General features: G+C 42.9%; 5 protein-coding genes across 5 annotated transcripts; 2 read left to right on the top strand and 3 right to left on the bottom strand.

Annotated features, from left to right (window-relative positions):
• Positions 1-3829: 3829 nt before the first annotated feature.
• Positions 3830-5495, bottom strand: BGZ61DRAFT_545804 (uncharacterized protein). The gene is made up of 2 exons (XM_046255310.1): positions 4945-5495; positions 3830-4896 (listed from the first exon to the last, which is right to left on the bottom strand). Exons 1-2 carry the CDS (start codon positions 5305-5307, stop codon positions 3901-3903), a joined length of 1359 nt encoding a protein of 452 aa, XP_046093359.1. The 5' UTR covers positions 5308-5495; the 3' UTR covers positions 3830-3900.
• A 96-nt stretch (positions 5496-5591) lies between these two features.
• On the bottom strand, positions 5592-6086 carry BGZ61DRAFT_278230 (uncharacterized protein; the record flags this gene model as incomplete). The annotated part of the gene is made up of 1 exon (XM_046238422.1): positions 5592-6086. A coding segment is annotated over one exon (495 nt), but the record flags the coding sequence as incomplete, so codon positions are not given.
• A 416-nt stretch (positions 6087-6502) lies between these two features.
• Positions 6503-7321, bottom strand: BGZ61DRAFT_542216 (uncharacterized protein; the record flags this gene model as incomplete). The annotated part of the gene is made up of 1 exon (XM_046255155.1): positions 6503-7321. One exon carries the CDS (start codon positions 7319-7321, stop codon positions 6503-6505), a length of 819 nt encoding a protein of 272 aa, XP_046093357.1.
• Positions 7322-11833: 4512 nt separating this feature from the next.
• Positions 11834-12268, top strand: BGZ61DRAFT_545795 (uncharacterized protein; the record flags this gene model as incomplete). Its single annotated transcript, XM_046255309.1, has 1 exon — positions 11834-12268. The coding sequence occupies one exon, from the start codon at positions 11834-11836 to the stop codon at positions 12266-12268; it is 435 nt and encodes a 144-aa protein (XP_046093356.1).
• A 2576-nt stretch (positions 12269-14844) lies between these two features.
• BGZ61DRAFT_282846 (uncharacterized protein) lies at positions 14845-15429 on the top strand (the record flags this gene model as incomplete). The annotated part of the gene is made up of 1 exon (XM_046238478.1): positions 14845-15429. A coding segment is annotated over one exon (585 nt), but the record flags the coding sequence as incomplete, so codon positions are not given.
• Positions 15430-17811: the final 2382 nt, after the last annotated feature.

The following is a 17811-nucleotide window of genomic DNA, read 5'->3' as shown; positions in this document are numbered from 1 at the left end:
TTAATTTAATTAATATTTATAACTTTAATAAAACTAGCTTTATAATAGATATAATTATAAGTAGAATAATTATTATAAGTATAAATAAATATAGAAACTTAAAATTAATTTAATTTAAAAACTAAAAATAAATTATAATTATTTAGATAATTAATATAGAAAACTAGATAATCTAGCTATTTATTATAATTATATATTAATATTATTTTACTAGCTGGTATTAAAAAAGTAACTTCTTAGATAATTAAGCTATTTTAATAACTTAAAATAGCTAGATTAATAATAAGATAAGTCTTAAATAGCTTAAGTACTTTAATTAATATATAAAGAATTAATTAATTAATTACTATTATCTTCTAATTTTTAATAAATATAAAAGTTACTACTTTATTAACTTTAAAAAATATTATAAAGAGAATTATATTATTATATTTTATATACTATCTTATTTATCTTATTTACTTTAGCTTTTTAATATTAAATACTTTAGGCTACTTAAAATAGCTTATAATTAAATAATTAAGTAATTAATTAAATATTTTATAATTTATATTTTAAAGACTAAATTCTTTTTAATATTTTATACTACTTATAAAGCCTCTATAATAAGAAGTAATATTAAGAGAGGTTTTTAAGAAGCTAAACTTATTTTCTTAAATTTAAAAAATATTATATTAAAGCTTAATATATAGCTATAAACTTTAATATTAATAAAAAGAAAATTAATCTTTCTAACTCTTAAATCTTAAAAACCCTAAAAATTATATTTAAGGCTAGCTTCTAGTTTAAATATCTTAAAAAATAAATAAGAAGATATTAAAATAACTCTTTAATATTAATTTTTAAGATATTTAAGTTACTTTTAAAGAAAATAAAAATAATAATATATTAGAATACTCTATTAAAGTCTAAGATTTAGATTCTTTAATAAGTAAATAAAACTCTTAGTAAATAGTATAAAATAAAAAGAACCTACTTATATAAAAAAGAAAAGATAATTCTATATAAAAAGAGAGATAAAATAGATTAGAAAGATATTAATATATAGATAGTAGCTAAATTATTAAGAAGTAGTAATTAATAAAAGTTAGTAATTTTAAGAAAAAGATACTATAAAACTTATAGAAAAGCTAGTTATAATATAAGAATCTATTAGATTATAATTAAAACTTCTAAAAAAGAAAATAGTAATTAATTTTAATTAATTTAAGGTATTATTATATTTTTATTTAAGTTTTTATCTTAATAATATAGGATTTTTTCTAACTTACTTATATTTCTAACTTACTTATTATATATATTATATATATAAAAGCTAGGGGTTATAGATACTTAATTAGTTAATATATACTATTTAATTTATCTTAATAGAAATTATATAGAAGTAAGTATATTAATATATTAAAAACAGAATATATTTTATATTTTATTCTTATTTTTATTTAAAATTTATAAAAAGTTAAAATAAAATTTATTTCTAGAAGAGATAAATTTAATAGAAGTTATAAAATATAATTAGACTAAAAGTAAAAACAGAGCCTATTTCTATATATAATACTTAAGTAAGTTAATATACTTAATAAGTATATACTATATCTAAGTATATACTGTACTTTTCCCTTAAATATATAACTCTTTATATTATTAATTTAATTTTAACTATAAAATATACTATAGTAAAATACTAAAGCTAAAATCCTTCTTACTCTTTAAGCTCTTTAAAATAACTTAAAATTAAGTATTTAATATACTATATTAATATATAAAATAGATAAGTAAAGGCTATATTACCGATAAAATAGTATTTAATCTTAATATAATTAGATCCCCTAATTATATTAACTAATTAATCTAGAGGAGCAGATTATTATTTAATTTATTCTTAACTTAAATTTATAAGAATTTCTCCTATAACTATATAGTATTAAAGAAATAGCTAATTAACTACTTACTAACTATAATATATTACCTATCAGTAAGTACTAGGCTTTAAATTTTATTAGGCAATATCTAGAACTTAAAATATTTTTTTTTTATAAATATAACTATTAGAGGGCTAAATATAAAGATCTAATAATTATTTATACTTAATTTAGGCTTGTAGAGAATATAATTATAAAATATAATATCAACCTTACTAATATTTATAATTTTAATAAAACTAGCTTTATAATAGGCTTTATTATAAGCAGAATAGTTATTATAGATATAAATAGATATAGAAATCTAAAATTAATCTAGTCTAAAAACTGAAAATAAGTTATAGTTATTTAGGTAATTAATATAAAAAGCTGGGCAATTTAGCTATTTATTATAGTTACAGGCTAATATTACCTTACTAGCTAGTACTGAAAAAGTAACCTCCTAGGTAATTAGGCTATTATAATAACTTAAAATAGCTGGACTGATAATAAGATAGATCTTAAATAGCTTAAGTATTTTAACTAATATATAAAGAATTAATTAACTAGTTACTATTATCTTCTAATTCTTAATAGGCATAAAAATTACTACTCTATTAACTTTAAGAAATATTATAAAAAGAATCAGATTATTATATTTTATATACTGCTTTATTTATCTTATTTATTTTAGCCTCTTAATATTAAGTACTTTAAGCTACTTAAAATAGCCTATAATTAAGTAATTAAGTAATTAATTAGATACTTTATAACCTATATTTTAAAAACTAAATTCTTTCCAGCCTTCTATATTACTTATATAGCTACTATAATAAAAAGTAATATTAAAGAAGGTTTTTAAGAAGCTAGACTTATTCCCTTAAATCTAGAAAATATTATATTAAAGTTTAATATATAGCTATAGACTCTAATACTAGCTACTAAAAAAATCAGCCTCCCTAACTCTTAAGTTTTAAAAACTCTAAAAATAATACTTAAGATTAATTTACAGTCTAAATACCTTAAAAAACAAGTTAAAAGATATTAAAGCAGCTCTTTAATATCTATTCTTAAAGTACTTAAGTTATTTTCTAAGAAAATAAAAATAATAATATATTAAATAGTATTATTAAAGTCTAAAAATTAGATCCTTTAATAGGCAAATAAGACTCTTAGCAAGCAGTATAAAGCAAAAAGAACCCGCCTATAAAATAGAGGGAAGATAACTATAGAGGAGGGAAGGAAAGTAATTAATTAAATAGATATTAATATATAGATATAAGCTAAATCATCAAAAAGTAGTAGTTAAGAAGGGTTAGTATAACTAAAAAAAAGATACTATAGAACTTATAGAAAGACTGGCTATAATATAAGGACTTGTTAGGCTGTAATTAAAACCTCTAGAGAAGAGTATAGCAATTAGTTTTAATTAATTAAATAGTTTGTTGTATTTTTATTAAAATTTTAATCTTAAAGAATTAGAAAAAGTACAGTATATACTTAGATGTAGCATATACTTATTAAGTATATTACTTCTTTATATCTTAAATCTAAATAATTCTCTTAATATAATAAGTTAATAAGTTATTAAATATAAATAAAATACTTATAGAAAACTATTATAACCTATATTAAACTAGGCTCTAACTATATTATATATACTAATAGTATACCTACTTATTCCTTTTTATTATATATAAATTATCTTAATTATTAAATAATTTAAGTAATCTAGAAATATAAGAATTATTAGGATTATTAGATAATCCTTATAATCTATTAATCCCCCATAGCTATATAGTTAACTAAGTAGTATATATTTGCTATATACAGCTACTTAGCTATTAATATAACTTAGTTACCTCAATTACCTTGACTCGCTACGTATTATAGTGCTTGACTATTACTAGACGTAATATTTACTCTGTAAGTGACGCCCTAACCGCTCTGCTAATATAAACCTACGGTTTATCCACCAGCAACCAATCTTTTACCTACCCTAGACCACGTCTACGGCAGACCAGAAGACACGACCGTTACAAGGACCCTTCCGAATAGGGCTGGTAAGAAACGGGGCGACAATAAATTCCCGGTTCGTTGATGCTTTTGCTTTGTGATGACGCACCACAAAGACCATCGATTTGTTATAGACATAGATGCCTCTCAGAGTGAATTCTCCATTCACGCACCACAGACTCGAGAGGTCAGGCCACCTTGGCGTTTGTCCACCTAAGCTAGACATCCCCAATAATAAGAAGTTGCACATTGCTTCTTCTTTCCGGAGATACCGGAAGACTGCTTTCCAGTCCCAATTGCCGCCTCGGGAGAGACCGTTGCGCCGGGTAGTGCATGCTCTTTCGCATAACGCGAGGTGTGCATCCTTAAGGTGATTATCTAGATGGAGCACGAACGAGAAGCCCTTTTCAGTATTCGTTATGTCGTCCTTGATTTTAGCTAGGTCAACAACGGGATCCCAGTCGTACATCAGCTCTGTACAGAGGGTTTCGGCTTGCTGGGTAATATAGTTGCCCAGGAGTCGGAATTCCGTCATAGAAACCCGAAAGGAATCCCCGTAGGAGACTGTCTGCCCATTATCGCTCCAGCGCAAGAGGAAGGCTGGCGTATCCGAACGCGCTATGACCCGACCGTAATTACGAAGGCTGATCATCTCCTCAAAGGCTGACTGAGATCCGACGACCATGTACCGCTTCCGTATTAGCTCGAGCCTCTCTAGCTGTTCGGTCCGTGGACGGCGGGAGATGCCGAGGAAAGGATATGCTCGTAGCGGGATGGCCATCTCTAGGAAGAGTAGGCGTTGAATATAAATCAGACCCGATAGGTGAGGCATATAAGATCTAGCCGGGAGAAAAGCGCGGGAAAGTCGCGAGAACCCTAGGATGCCACTGAAGTAAATGAGCAGAGCAGAGCTAGGCCGGGAATCGGTGAGAGTCTCAGTATACAAGGACAGGCTCAACCCAAGGACGAGTTCTACGAGCTGCTCAGCAGATCTCGCAGGAAGTGAACTCTAGACCTTTCCAAACACGTGCGGTTCATCATTTCCCTCCAAATCATCCTCGGCATTCTCAGCCGCCCCATCACTCATTTCCCTGGCTTCTTCCTCTCTCCAATCCGCATCAATTTCCACATCACTATCCTCCTCATCTTCAATTTCGCCCTCATCTTTCTCCTCTTGATTATCTAGCGCCCACTCTTCGACCGCATTTAAGGCGCCTGCATCACCGCCATTCTCAGCAATTGGGATACTGGAGTGTTCGGAGTCGGAACTGAGTAACGAGTCGTGGTTCCAGATCAACTCCAGAAAGTGCACTTGTTTCTTCTTCAACCGAATTCCCGTGACATTCTCCCGAACATCTGCGTCCATTCGGTATGACCGAAAGACCAGCATTAGGCAGCGCTTGAAGAGCAGCCGGTATTTTTCGTGCTCGAGGGTTGGCGTACGAGAGCAAACGGTTTTGGATAACTCGATACGGCTTGGGTGCTCCTCAGCCAACAAAGAATGCTACGACTCGTCTTTCGCGCCGTGTCTTCACATCGATCCATCAAATCGTCCACCAAGTTGACGATAGCGGCGAGTTTGAGCTCATCTCCAGCAGGGCTTACAAGATCCTCATTGAGACCGTCCATGCCGCGCCGGCCGAGAATGTGAGGTCGCTTGCCGGGATGAGACAAGGGCAAATCTGTCAGAGCTGAGAGGACGTCACGACTTGTGCCTTTGTATGTTTCGTCCCATCCCGTCCTTTCTATCCAAGGCCGCTGCTCCGCGAATGTTAAGGATGTTGTTGCGTTTTCTTGAATGATGCCCTGGTTGGTCGTGTCATCGTTTTGGCCTCGTTCACGGTCCTTGACGGACTGGAGATGGGCTTGGATGTCGTCATTGACACGAAGCAAGCTTCCTTCATATTTGATGATCCAATACTTCCGGGTTCGATTCGAGCCGGCAGTCCAAGTCTGCAGCCATACATCGTCGTAAAGTTCATCCAGTTCGCGCCGGGTGCTTCTCTTGTCATAGAGATGTGTGCTAGAAATGTGACGGCGCAGGAGTGAGAAGTTGGTGGTGCGGGTGTTGCATTTTCTGCAGACGAAACCTTGATATACTCGCAAATGAGGGTGTTCCGGGGAACCGTCGTCTAGGGGTTGCGCCTCGGTGGGATCATGAAAATAAGACTCTCCAAGGTCTTTCAGAACTCGAGTTAACCCTTTTCGCTCATCTTCATGGACCTGGGGCTTGTCTTTCAGAATAAGGCTACCGAGACTTCGGCCGCTCACGCGAATCTGCGAAGGCAGATTGCTGCTCATGTGTACTCGCACACGCTTTAACCCTCGCGGGAAATATTGATTGGGCAACGCTGCGCGTACGCTGAACCACCCAAGGTTTTGGGGCGCGCCACCAGAGTTGCACTCGCGAATTGCATTACACAAGAACCCTTCAAGGATCACATGGTAGGCAAATGTATTGCAAGCGACGAACCTATGGGTGTGAGGGCCCATTATTTGATAAGTTGAGATTGTTTTTAACTATCTCTCACACAATTCAGGGTTTAGGAACTATACATAGAAATCGATGGAATACGCAGGTTCATCTAAGAGCCCGCGCCACTACCCCAGAATGTGCTCCAACCATCCCCTTCTACATCTCCGCCAGTCCAAACCCAAACCTCGTAGAAGTTGTTACTGTTGACGGGTATATTAGTTGCGGAGACCCCCAGCCCAGAGTTAGTCCCCGAGGACTCGCCGCCGTCGGTGTACCACTGCTGCCGCTTCTGGTCAAGCACGACACGGACCAGCGAGCCATCGAGCCTGTACTCGCCAATGTAGAGACCTACAAAGGCATACGAGTGCGAGCCGGCGAGGAAATTAATTGACCAGTAATTGTACGTCGTGGAGGGATTAGCGTATACGCTCATCCTGGTCGTCGTGCTTGACGGGCGGAAGAAATTGCCTACCGCGGCGCGGGCCGCCGCGGTGCCGCCGTCGGCCGACCAGCACTCGAAGGACATATTGCCGGTGAGTCTGTCGGCGGAGACGCTGGCAGTTGCCTCGTCAGTGACCTTCTTCCAGGTCCAGTCGTAACTGAAGGGCGGACCAGCAGTCAAGTGCGGAGCCAACTGGACGGCGTCCGCCTGGTCAATATCGGCTTCAGCCGCTAGGGCCGGCGGCTTTCCGGGTGGGTTCTTCTTGCAGTGGGTCGACTTGTCACTCAAGTTTTTCACGAGGGCTTTGAGGGACTGATCGCCTTTGCCAAGGTTGCGGACGAGGTTGAAGTGGGCTTCGCGGGCAGGGCGTAGGTCCTGGCGATCGGCCAGGCCCTGTTTGAATTCTTCTTCAAATCTGGCTGAGAGTCGAGCCTTGGACTTTTCGATGAACCCAGCGGGGGGTTCCCAATCGTTGACCGAGTCCATTGTCGTGGGTTTTTGATTTCTATATGGGAGTCTGTTCGTGGGAGAGTAACTAGGTGCGTGGATGAATGGAAAAGACGCAACACCTAGAGACCTTCGCGAGCTTATATATCCATAAACAGAAGATATACATTTTAGCCCATTAGTGTCTCAACATTATTTAAGCTTCAATATATTAGACCCCAGCCGTACGCCTCACCGTAACAGAATACGAAATTTTAGCCAATAGTATATATCAAGGTGCTTCTCAACAATTAGATGGCTTTTCAACCTGATCCAAGCTGCTGCATATCGGATCCCAGCCGCACGCCTCACCTGCCTACCCCTCCCACCAGACTGCATACCTTGACTGTTATACTGGCATATGAGAGATTTTAATTGGCGGATTTACAAGTTAACGTGACTTTGATTGATTCCCAAGAGAGTAAACTCCAGAGAGTAAGGAGAGACGGATTGATATAGCCCGCTGCTTCATAGCAAAAAATACAGTGTATAGCATACGCTTTACTTTACGGGAGCTTGATAGCTCTGAGACGAACAGCGCTTCCAGACGTACAGTATGTCCCAGGCAATGAATAAGATTGTCAGGGCTTTTTCATGTGCGGACGTTTTTACTCAGCCTCTCGAATACTAGGTTTGCGTAATACAGCCCGTTTCACATGCCGGACCCTTCGCTCAGCCTCTCAGATGCTGCTTACACTCGCATAGATGAGCGGAAACTTCCTAGTCCAAAATGTTAAGGAAGTTCCCGCCAGTGGCAGGTCATTTACGGACGGAAGTCTCGCAATCTTAACATGCTTGTTCTTATTAAATGGCGATACAAAGCCCCGGCTCTAAGCCCATGGCCTTGATCTACTACTCTATCCTCCCTGTGTGTGTTCTGGCTTTGAGCGCCTTAAGCGCCTTGACTTGAATGGCGCTATGGTCGGGGATCCTGGCTTCATTCATGGAGCCGTATCTTGACTTGATCTAATATTCCATCCCTGAAGCGTCAGGGAGAGGAATACCCAAGTCCTTTTGCATTTCCCGAATTGCGTCCCTGAACCGATCTTGCTGACCTTCCAAACGAACCTTTCTGAGACCCATCGGCATGATAATGTAGGAGATTTCATCTGTAATATAGCAACTCAGATGTTCCTTAAAGCTTCTCTCTAGCCAAACATGGTATAAGGGTTTCACAAATTGGCTGACTGCTTCGGGCAAGGCCGATTGACCTCCGAGTGTATGAAACGCCGCCCATCTAACATCCAAGTCTTCATCCTTAAGCCATGCCGCCACGGCTTTTAGGATCTCTTCGGGCTCTGTAGCGATGTGGGTTAATTCGTGACGGGAGAGGTGCTTGTTGTCATGGTGGACATTTAGGCCCGTGATGGTACATAGTAACTGGCCCGGTGCATTCCTTTGTGGAAGAGGTTGAGACAATATCACATGCAAACTGAGAAGCGGATGCTTGCTGTAGGCTGAAAGACACTGCCTCCATTTACGAGTGCCGAATGGCACTTACGTCAAATGTGGTCATGGTATATGCAGGCTGAAAAGAGGTCTGAGACGAAGGTTTTCAGCTAACGTAGTGGGGAGATGAGCTTATCAGAGGATAAGAAGGCAATGGGTCGAGGTAGGATGAGTGTGACCATAGATAGCCACTTAATTCTCCGTAAATGGGTGAGCTGGATTGGCGAGACCGTGGATTAACATTTTTCTATATCATGGGGTCACTTCTCCGCTCTTGTAAGCTTATAGTGTGACGAACATTAGCATTTGCTATTTGGTCGTTCAGCCCCGAAGCTCGTAACCAAACTGATATAAACTTTATTTTTGCACTTTTTGTCTCGACATGTGAAATCGCGAAGAGATGAGGCCTGAGGGCCAGAGAGGGATCCTTGCTATCTTTGGCGTCCGCCTAGACTCTTCTAAAGTACGTTGACCCGCGAAGTGCCTTTCTCGGGTCCAACGTTATTGTGTCATGCAAGACGATGGGTAAAGCAACGGACAGATGTGATGTGGCCTTAATTCCGTTCTTTGCATGACTAACCCGTCACATGTGAGAGAACTCGTTTTCATTTCTCAGAGATCCGCAGACTGCAGAAGCCATGGTAGCTACAACTGTGGCGACTGGTACAGAGCTGATAAGCCAATGAGATTGAGCGATTTGGTCCGCGTGCGCCAGTCTATTGAAGCACGTAAGTTATGCGCCGCCTTGAGGACGACTGATACATGGGCGCCCTGCTTTGGATATTTGGGCACCTGATGGTACATCCACTGCTCAATCTGAACCCCAAGATACCATCAAAAGATCACTAAAAGAAATTTTATAAAAAGTCAGGTAAGTAAATAAATTATAGTAAGAAGGTCAATGTAATTTACCAGTTTATTATATATTATTCTTATGAGTTTACGACAAGAGTTATTTCCCTGCTTTTGAACTTCCTAGGGTGCGCCAGTCCGCTGATGTCGGAAAATTCAAACACACGAAGAGTACAAAAGCAGGGACATTACACTTCCACAAGCTTATGAGAATGAAATATAATAAAGTGGTAAAGAGGGCTAATATTTGTAAGAATAATCCATTATTTTCCCTGCACTTCATCATTTCGTTTTTAGTGGGCTGACCCTGATCCCTGTACTAAGACATCTATTGTATTCAAATTCCTCTATAAAATACGGCCCTTCAGACCGTCAGTTAGCTAGGAATCAAAAGATCTTCTACATGTTCAATTGCAATCCAACCTTCTGAGACTTGTTAACTAACACCCTGTACCCCCTCTCGTATGGCGGCAGACCAGTGGCCACCGAAGATTCTCGAAACTTAACAGCTCGAGAGATATGTACCATTAACTTCCTCTCTAAAATCTCCGCCCAATCGCTCGCCCGCACTGCATTGCCTCATGCTCTTCTTGCATGTTGTCCGATTACTTCGAATACGATCAAGTTTCTTTCGAAGACTATGTGACTACACTTGTACGTACCTTCAATTGTGCCAAGCCCGAAGTCTATAGAAACCCTAAAACCAGACTTACTCGTTTCGGTCCAGTATCTCCCGTGCGCCCCTTGTTGATCTGTTTTAACGCGGCGCCGGTCGGATCATCGGCGAGCTAACGGCGGAACGGGCCAAGGCGGAAGAGGGATTAAGGTTACACGGTCCGACTTGACGTTATGGAAATGCACCGCAAAGGAGCTCCTCCCTCATCGACGGTTGTGTATGTTTACTGGCAGACTGCCATTGGATCATCTTACCACCTCGATAATCCAACATACTCTATCTCCACAGACAGCAGTCGAGATGTATCGTCATAGGAATATCCCGGCAAAGGCAATGATTGTCACTTCCCCTGCAGCTTGCATGTGATAAAAAGGCTGCTCACGGAGACAGCCGTCTCCACGAGCATAACTGGGTAAGTGGGGCTTCTTGGAGAACCTCAATGACGAGTATTTTTACTGCATGGAGCCGGTTGCAGTGACAATCCTGGTCCCAGGTAGCCTGGTGGTTGGGAACGAGTTGTCAACACCTGAGGCAAGATACTGAACCAATCCTTAAAGTTCAGCTAATTTTCGTGGTCGGCGCTTGCTTCGGAAAGTGCCGTTGTCAAGCCGTATGAGTGACAGCTTGCCGATCAAATCGTGCATATGGAAAGTTCCGTGCACCTCGGCTCATGCTTGGGGCTGGCGTCTTCCCACAAGGTCGGCGGCCGAATTGAGTTGAATTGAGGCCTCAATTCCTCAATTCCTCAATTCAAGCTGGATTGAACTGCGACTTGAATTGTGGCCTGCGCCGAAGTCGTCAGACGTAGCTCAGGAGCTCTCGTCCCGTCGATCACTTCCGTCTCTACGGAGGGCTCTTTCAAAAGTCATGTCCTGGCGCTAGTTTAAAACGGGAAATCTGACGGCTGTGGCTGGATTAGGTACATTAAGTACTTCTTCTGGTGTCTTATCCACTAAAGGCTGCTAATTTTATAGCAGCTTATACTCACTACATGACATGCTGGTCCCCCTATAACCCCTAAAACTGTAGAGGACATAGCAGCTAACTCATTGTGGCTAGATTCCACACATTGTATCTTAGGTAACTGACAAGGACTGAGGGATGTGGCGCATTTAGCGTGAGACATGACTTTTGAAAGAGCCCTCCGTATGAACGTGCGTGACGAAGAGACAGCACGGCAACTTCCGATGGCCGCAAGACTCGTGTCCCCTCGGTGAGATGTTAGAATCACATGCGAATCCAGGCCATAGGCCCACAAATCTCTGTCATCCTGTTTTTGTGCAAATTCGTGACGAATGTGATGCCGTCTTCAGCCTCTTCCGTCGCAGAACGTAATACTGACGAACAGATAGTGCTCTGGCTTATTCCGCCCGGACATGCCGGAAACGGCTCTCCGGCCCTGCAACACACAACAAGCTAGCCGGAAAGGAGCCACATATCAGGCCGCTGATCGCCCATGATATTCATTGCAGCACAGCCTTTTCAGACCTGCCACTGCGACTACCAATAGAAATACACCGCAGGTAACTTCACACATGACTGGCATATACAAAGCTATCGAGCAAAGGCTGTGGAAGAAGGATGCCGTGCGATTGGACAAGATGTCTGAGGGGGATGCCCTATCGGCTCGACCAGCCGAGATTGAGCGGAGTGTCCAGACTGAGATTGCGCTTGTTGAATGCTTTGCATTTAACGGCTTGCACAGCGACGTAATAGACTTCACACCAGGGCATCGAGACAAGATAGTCAATCTGTTCCCACTGTCGGATTTGACACTCGATGAAACACTCGCACGACTCTCTTTCCTGCGGACGTCAGACCCATCAAAGATTGAGGGCAGAAACTACCACTTTATACATCTGACCTTCCATGCTTTGCAATCAGGATCCCGGGGAGGGATATTTACAACTCGAGGTGGAACGATATTGTTTCATGTCCTGCTATGGTACGCACTGATCAGAGTAAATTGAACCAACCACTTCAGCTCCTCCCTCCTTCTCTTCTGCCAAAAAGGGTGGTCGGCCACCTCCTTTAGTTTTGGCTGAGAGCTCGTTCAAGGTGAGCATTTCAACGGCTTGAGAAGACCACCGATCTAGACGTGATAAACCCAAAGTATCGTCCGGGGTTTTGTCTTTGTCCATTAACATCATCGCCAGCCTGCAGAAAGAGTCAAGAAACTTTTTCATCTCTCACCCTTGCGACAAAGCTCTATGTCGCTCATCTTGATCTCGCCAGCCAAATTGATCAGGATACTAGCGCAGGAAATCTTTTGATGAATGAGCCCATTACCCATCAGATATTCGGATCCAGACAGCGCCTAATCACACGTTCAGTCGTCTGCTTCTGCTCTTACGAGCCCTTTCTCCCATGCGATATGTACACAGACAGCCGTCCTTGGCCGTTACTAGGGCGTCTGCAAGTAATCGGGCAGCAGAACAGCTGATAGCAGGTCGCTCACATGCCAATATACCAAATGATGAACAGCTAAACCCTCGACGACCTCCATAACCTTTACTGGGAGAGCCCATGCGTGCGGCTGATCAGGTGGGTGGTACCAAAATTGATGAGCGGCTGCACTGGTTTAATAATACTAGCTCGATGCCCTGCATACACGAGCTTCGGCAAACTCCGGTGCGATTAAGGTGGTACTCGTCAGCACTAAACCCATCCTTTGGTGAACTCGAAGTTGCAGGAGTGCTGGCGGAAACTCGACGTCATATGAAGCCGAGAGCGAGAAAATGTCTCTACAAACGAATGATGGAGAAGTTATAATGGCGCAGCACCGCATTTCGAACACAGCTGCATACGTAATGCAGCCAAAACCAATATCAGCCTAGTTGGGTTCTGATTACGGTCAGCCAGAGACCCTGGCTATTCCTGGCAGGTGCAGTCAAAGCTCCTGAGGCATTTATCATTCAGCTATAGTTATGTTCTTCTTAGCTCTGTTTATTCTTGCCTGGCCGGCTTGCTGATTACGAAGCGTGTAAATAAGAATTGGGAAATATAAGCAACATATTAATACTATTAAAATCTTTCAGCTTATACAGAGACTTGCTATAGCGTAGTAAACCTATCCGGGCGGCATAGACTTTTATGGCTTCGGGACTTTCCGATATGTGATGCGATTGCAGTAGTGAGCTGCGGGAGAATCCCGAATAAGATAAACCTACAAGACCAATACCCAATTATATTTATCATAACTTAATTTGTCTCAGCCGCAACTGTTAACTACTAAAACTTGAAGCTTCGTCGGTTCGTCAATCGTCACCTACCTAACTTAAAGCTGAGCTTTAGCTCTTGACGGTACGTATCAGTTCCTTATTGAGGACCGGTGAGATGGCTGACAATATACTTGTAATTCTACCCGGCATTTTCCGCGTAGCGTCGTAGCTAAGAGATAAGAGAACGCTCGTGTTGAGCTGAGGTGTCGTGGACACGCGCTCATCGATCGTAGCAGCCTCGGGCAACGGATATGCCATTCCCTAGGAGCAAGCCACGGCGCTCATTAATATTTCTTTCCCGTTCCGAGTCAATTAGACATTAGTAGGCACCCCGTGATTCCCGTGAAGGCAGCGGGATCTGGAGAGGACCGTCCGCTAGTCTGCGCACATCAAGGCTCTCTCTCACAAAGCAGCTTCGCCGGCAGATCTTTCTAGCCTGCCGGCATGAGATTAAGGTTCCATAGTTAGCGTTAAGGCTGAGATAAATATAAGTCATGTTAAATATAATTAGATATTAGCCTTATCTATCTTATTCTGGACTAGACTTAAGAATTAGATACAGAGAAATACTTTCTTTTTGCATTAAAGTGGATTCCGAAGGTCTTATAACTTAGTCGACATCTTTTGCATCATCTCATCTCCACTTGTCAGTGTTATTTTGCTTCAAATCATCCATCTCGTCGTCTATCTTACGATATTTGTCGATCGCTGGCCAATCAGAATTTCGCGGCCAAAACTCTAGATTCCCGGTGTGGCAGTATATGCTCAGAAACACCGCAAATGCTGTGCCCTTCATGCAAATGCACACATTCGGACTATTATATATTTAGATACGAGCTGCTAAAAGACACGTGAAAGTCTGGCTACAATACGGTCGAGTAGAATAAAGAGGTCAACAGACTCCGTGGACGACAATAATTCGTTTCATCCATCAAAGCAACAGACACCTCACACCTCAACTTCCAACGCGCCGAATACTTCAGAGCCCTTATTAATATCCTCCCACTCCCCTTCTTCAATAATAATCTTCAAGAAATATGGAGTCCGACTTGGTGGAGGAGGTCACACCTCAAGAAACCGAGTCTCAACTCGTGGTCATGTTCAAGACCGCATCGCTGGTCAAAGTCAATGGTCGTGGCTTGGAGACTGTGAGCGAAGATGTCGCTCCGGTACAAGCCGTGCTCGACCGCCACCGTGCATCGCTGAAACTCCTCTTCGGCCAGGACGAGAATCGTCTCCGTCGCGAGCAAGAGGAAGTTCTCAAAGCTTCTGTCCAAGAGGGAGAACCATCCCCGCCCACCGGAGGACTGTCCGGGGAAGAGCCATCTGGTCAATCGGCGGGCGGGAATTTGCCTGATATGGCCAGTTTCTATTACGTCGATGGCCCTGTCGAGAATCTGGAGAGTCTTGCGGCAGAGCTCAACGAGCAGGATCTGATCGAGGCAGCATATATTGCACCGCCCGCATCTCTACCGCTGCATGTTCAGTCCATCCTCCTCCCCCACGCCATGGACGTTCCTGGTCTAACGCCTGATTTTACACCGCGTCAAATCTATCTCGGGCCGGCGCCAGCAGGAATTGATGCGAAGTTTGCGTGGACAATCCCTGGAGGCAAAGGCGAAGGCATGAGAATTATTGACTGCGAATGGGGATGGCGGTTCACGCATGAAGATCTGAAGATGCTCCAAGGTGGAGTTGTCGCTGGCACAAATTCCACCGACGTTCGCTTTGTTAACCACGGCACGGCCGTATCTGGAGTTATCAGTGGAGATGTTAACAACATTGGAATTCTCGGTATTGCACCAGATGCCGTCTTCTATGGCTCGTCCTTCGTTGGGCAAACACCCGCTACCGCCATCAAAGCGGCCGCTGATAGGCTCCGGAGAGGGGACGTTATACTCCTTGAGATCCACAGACCGCATCCAAAGACGTCAATTCCGCCCCAAGGCCAGAAGGGCTTCATTGCAATTGAATGGTGGCCAGCCGAATATGCCGCCATCCGCTATGCTGTCAACAAGGGCATTGTCGTGGTTGAAGCTGCGGGCAACGGGTCACAAAACCTCGATGATCCAATCTACAACGTACGCCCCACGGGCTTCCCCACTTGGTGGCGAAACCCTTTCAATCTGCAGAATCCTTCCTCCGGTGCAATCCTTGTTGGCGCCGGATGTCCTCCGCCAGGAGTTCATGGACGGAACCATGGCCCTGACCGCTCTCGCCTCAGCTTTTCCAACTATGGCTCTCGGGTCGATTGCCAAGGCTGGGGCCTAGAAGTCACTAGCACCGGATACGGTGACTTGCAAGGCGGCATGAGTGAAGACCTGTGGTATACAGACATATTCAACGGTACATCGAGTGCTTCTCCAATGGTTACGGGCGCGGTGTTGTGTGTCCAAGGCATTAGGAAGAAGAGAGGCAGACGATTTCTTACTTCCCCGGAGTATCGAGGGCTATTGCGGCAGACGGGCTCGCCGCAGGAACCTGGTCCAAGCGCACCAATTTCGCAACGAATCGGGAAACGGCCAAATTTGAAGCAACTTATTCCCACAGCTATGAACATTCCCTGACAGGATTACCCCTCTTTCGAGACCTAAACAGGTCATGGTGTGATCCGTTCGTTGGATGCAGGTTTCATGTTTATCGCGATTTTTCCACCACAGCAGTTGAGGAGATTCTTTCTCTCTCCTTGGAAGATCCTCCAGAATAGTGATTCTCAGCAGTTTAGCTGTTCTCCACACTCCTTAGATGTTCGAGGATAACCGTCGGAGGAGGCTGATTACGTCTAGAAGGCTCTATGGCCACGATGTCCGATTTAGATCACGATGAGATGTCGTTACCACAGGCCTGAGATTTGGCTTGATCACTTGGTTGCCTTTTGGTTCTTGTTGGAATAGTCGGCGAATCTGTACTGTCGTTATCCTCTCGGCATTGGTTTTCCCACTGGGTTTTCCCAATGTCGTTACGCAAATGCGGAGGGGGCTAGGCTACACTCATTCAGAACATGTGTCTACGCTTTGTAACTATGCATGGGCGCCCATAACTCATCAACAGTCGGGGAGATAAGATCGCCATCACTATCCAGATATTTATTTGGATATAGCCTAGGGGAACAGGGCGGCTCGATGGCCGGGCCGGCGATGTGATGATCCTAAGGACGTATTAGAGTAATACTACATAGCTCAGCACGACGTACCTGTTTCGGCATTCTCGACCTCTTCCCCTGCTTCTTTTGTATCTTGTATGATGACCCCCTTGACCACTTTGACGGCTTCTTCGTGCTCTTCCTTTTCCCGAGGCTTCTATGTTGTACTGCTGGCATGGCCAGACTGTCTTTGAGGGGACCCGGGTTGGAGGCTCGAAAGGTATTGTTCATAGCTTGTGGGACTGTTCATTACAGTCGAGGTTCTAGGCGTTTTACCTTCTGGGAAGAACGCAGGGCCCCATTCTGTCTCGCGACCGTTGTTTGGCTCGTGAGTTTGATGCTGATCTCTTGGTTCCTGGAAATCTGCAATATGCGCTGCACTTCAAGTCAGAAACTTCTTGTAGGAACCCGATAGGGAGACTCCGTTGCTGACCTTCGTCATCCTGGTCGCTCGCGGTTCCTAACGTCCTGCCCTGCACCTTATATTCCGTGCAGGCAAACGCGTCTGCGCATGTAATCCCCTGCGAGTAACGTCACTCCGCTGCCATGACCGCTTCCTCTGACACTCTATTTTGGTGCTTATGGGCGTCAGCAGGATGGATGGTGCCGGCTGGCACGCCGACGAAGTGGAAGTCCTCCGTTGTCTCCGCCACTAGCAGGATCCCCGCCGGCGGGCCAAAGTGGAGGATGGTGTTGGCGTTCATGCGATGGCCCGAGTGAGCCTTATCGAGAATAACGTCCAATACCGTGTAGCTGGCACCGTTGACCAGCTTCAAGCCTTGGTGGATGTTCGAGTTCACGACGACGGGCATGCCAGGGACGAATATGAAGATCGCCGTCACCGGTATGGCGCTATCATCCAGGCACCGATGGTCGGTGAAAGCTCGCAGTTACTAAATGTTGAGGGACGCCCCGAACCTTATTTCTTTCTAGGCCGAGCTTACTACCCGTCATCCCTAACCCCCATATCACCATACGAAAAAATAAGTGCCAGTCAAACCAGTCGGAGGCCGGAATAAGACACAATTTGCAGAGTCGCTCTCATGAACATTCACTGACAACTACATTTCTTTAAGGTTATGAACGTGACTTGCAGAAGGGCTTATAATGAAAGCGTCATCGTGCCAAACATGGAATTGCGGAGTGCTGT

Source organism: Ilyonectria robusta, assembly GCF_021365365.1.
Source record: "Ilyonectria robusta strain PMI_751 chromosome Unknown BGZ61scaffold_101, whole genome shotgun sequence".
Lineage (NCBI taxonomy): Eukaryota > Fungi > Ascomycota > Sordariomycetes > Hypocreales > Nectriaceae > Ilyonectria > Ilyonectria robusta.
This window is presented reverse-complemented; position numbering and strand designations above follow the sequence as displayed.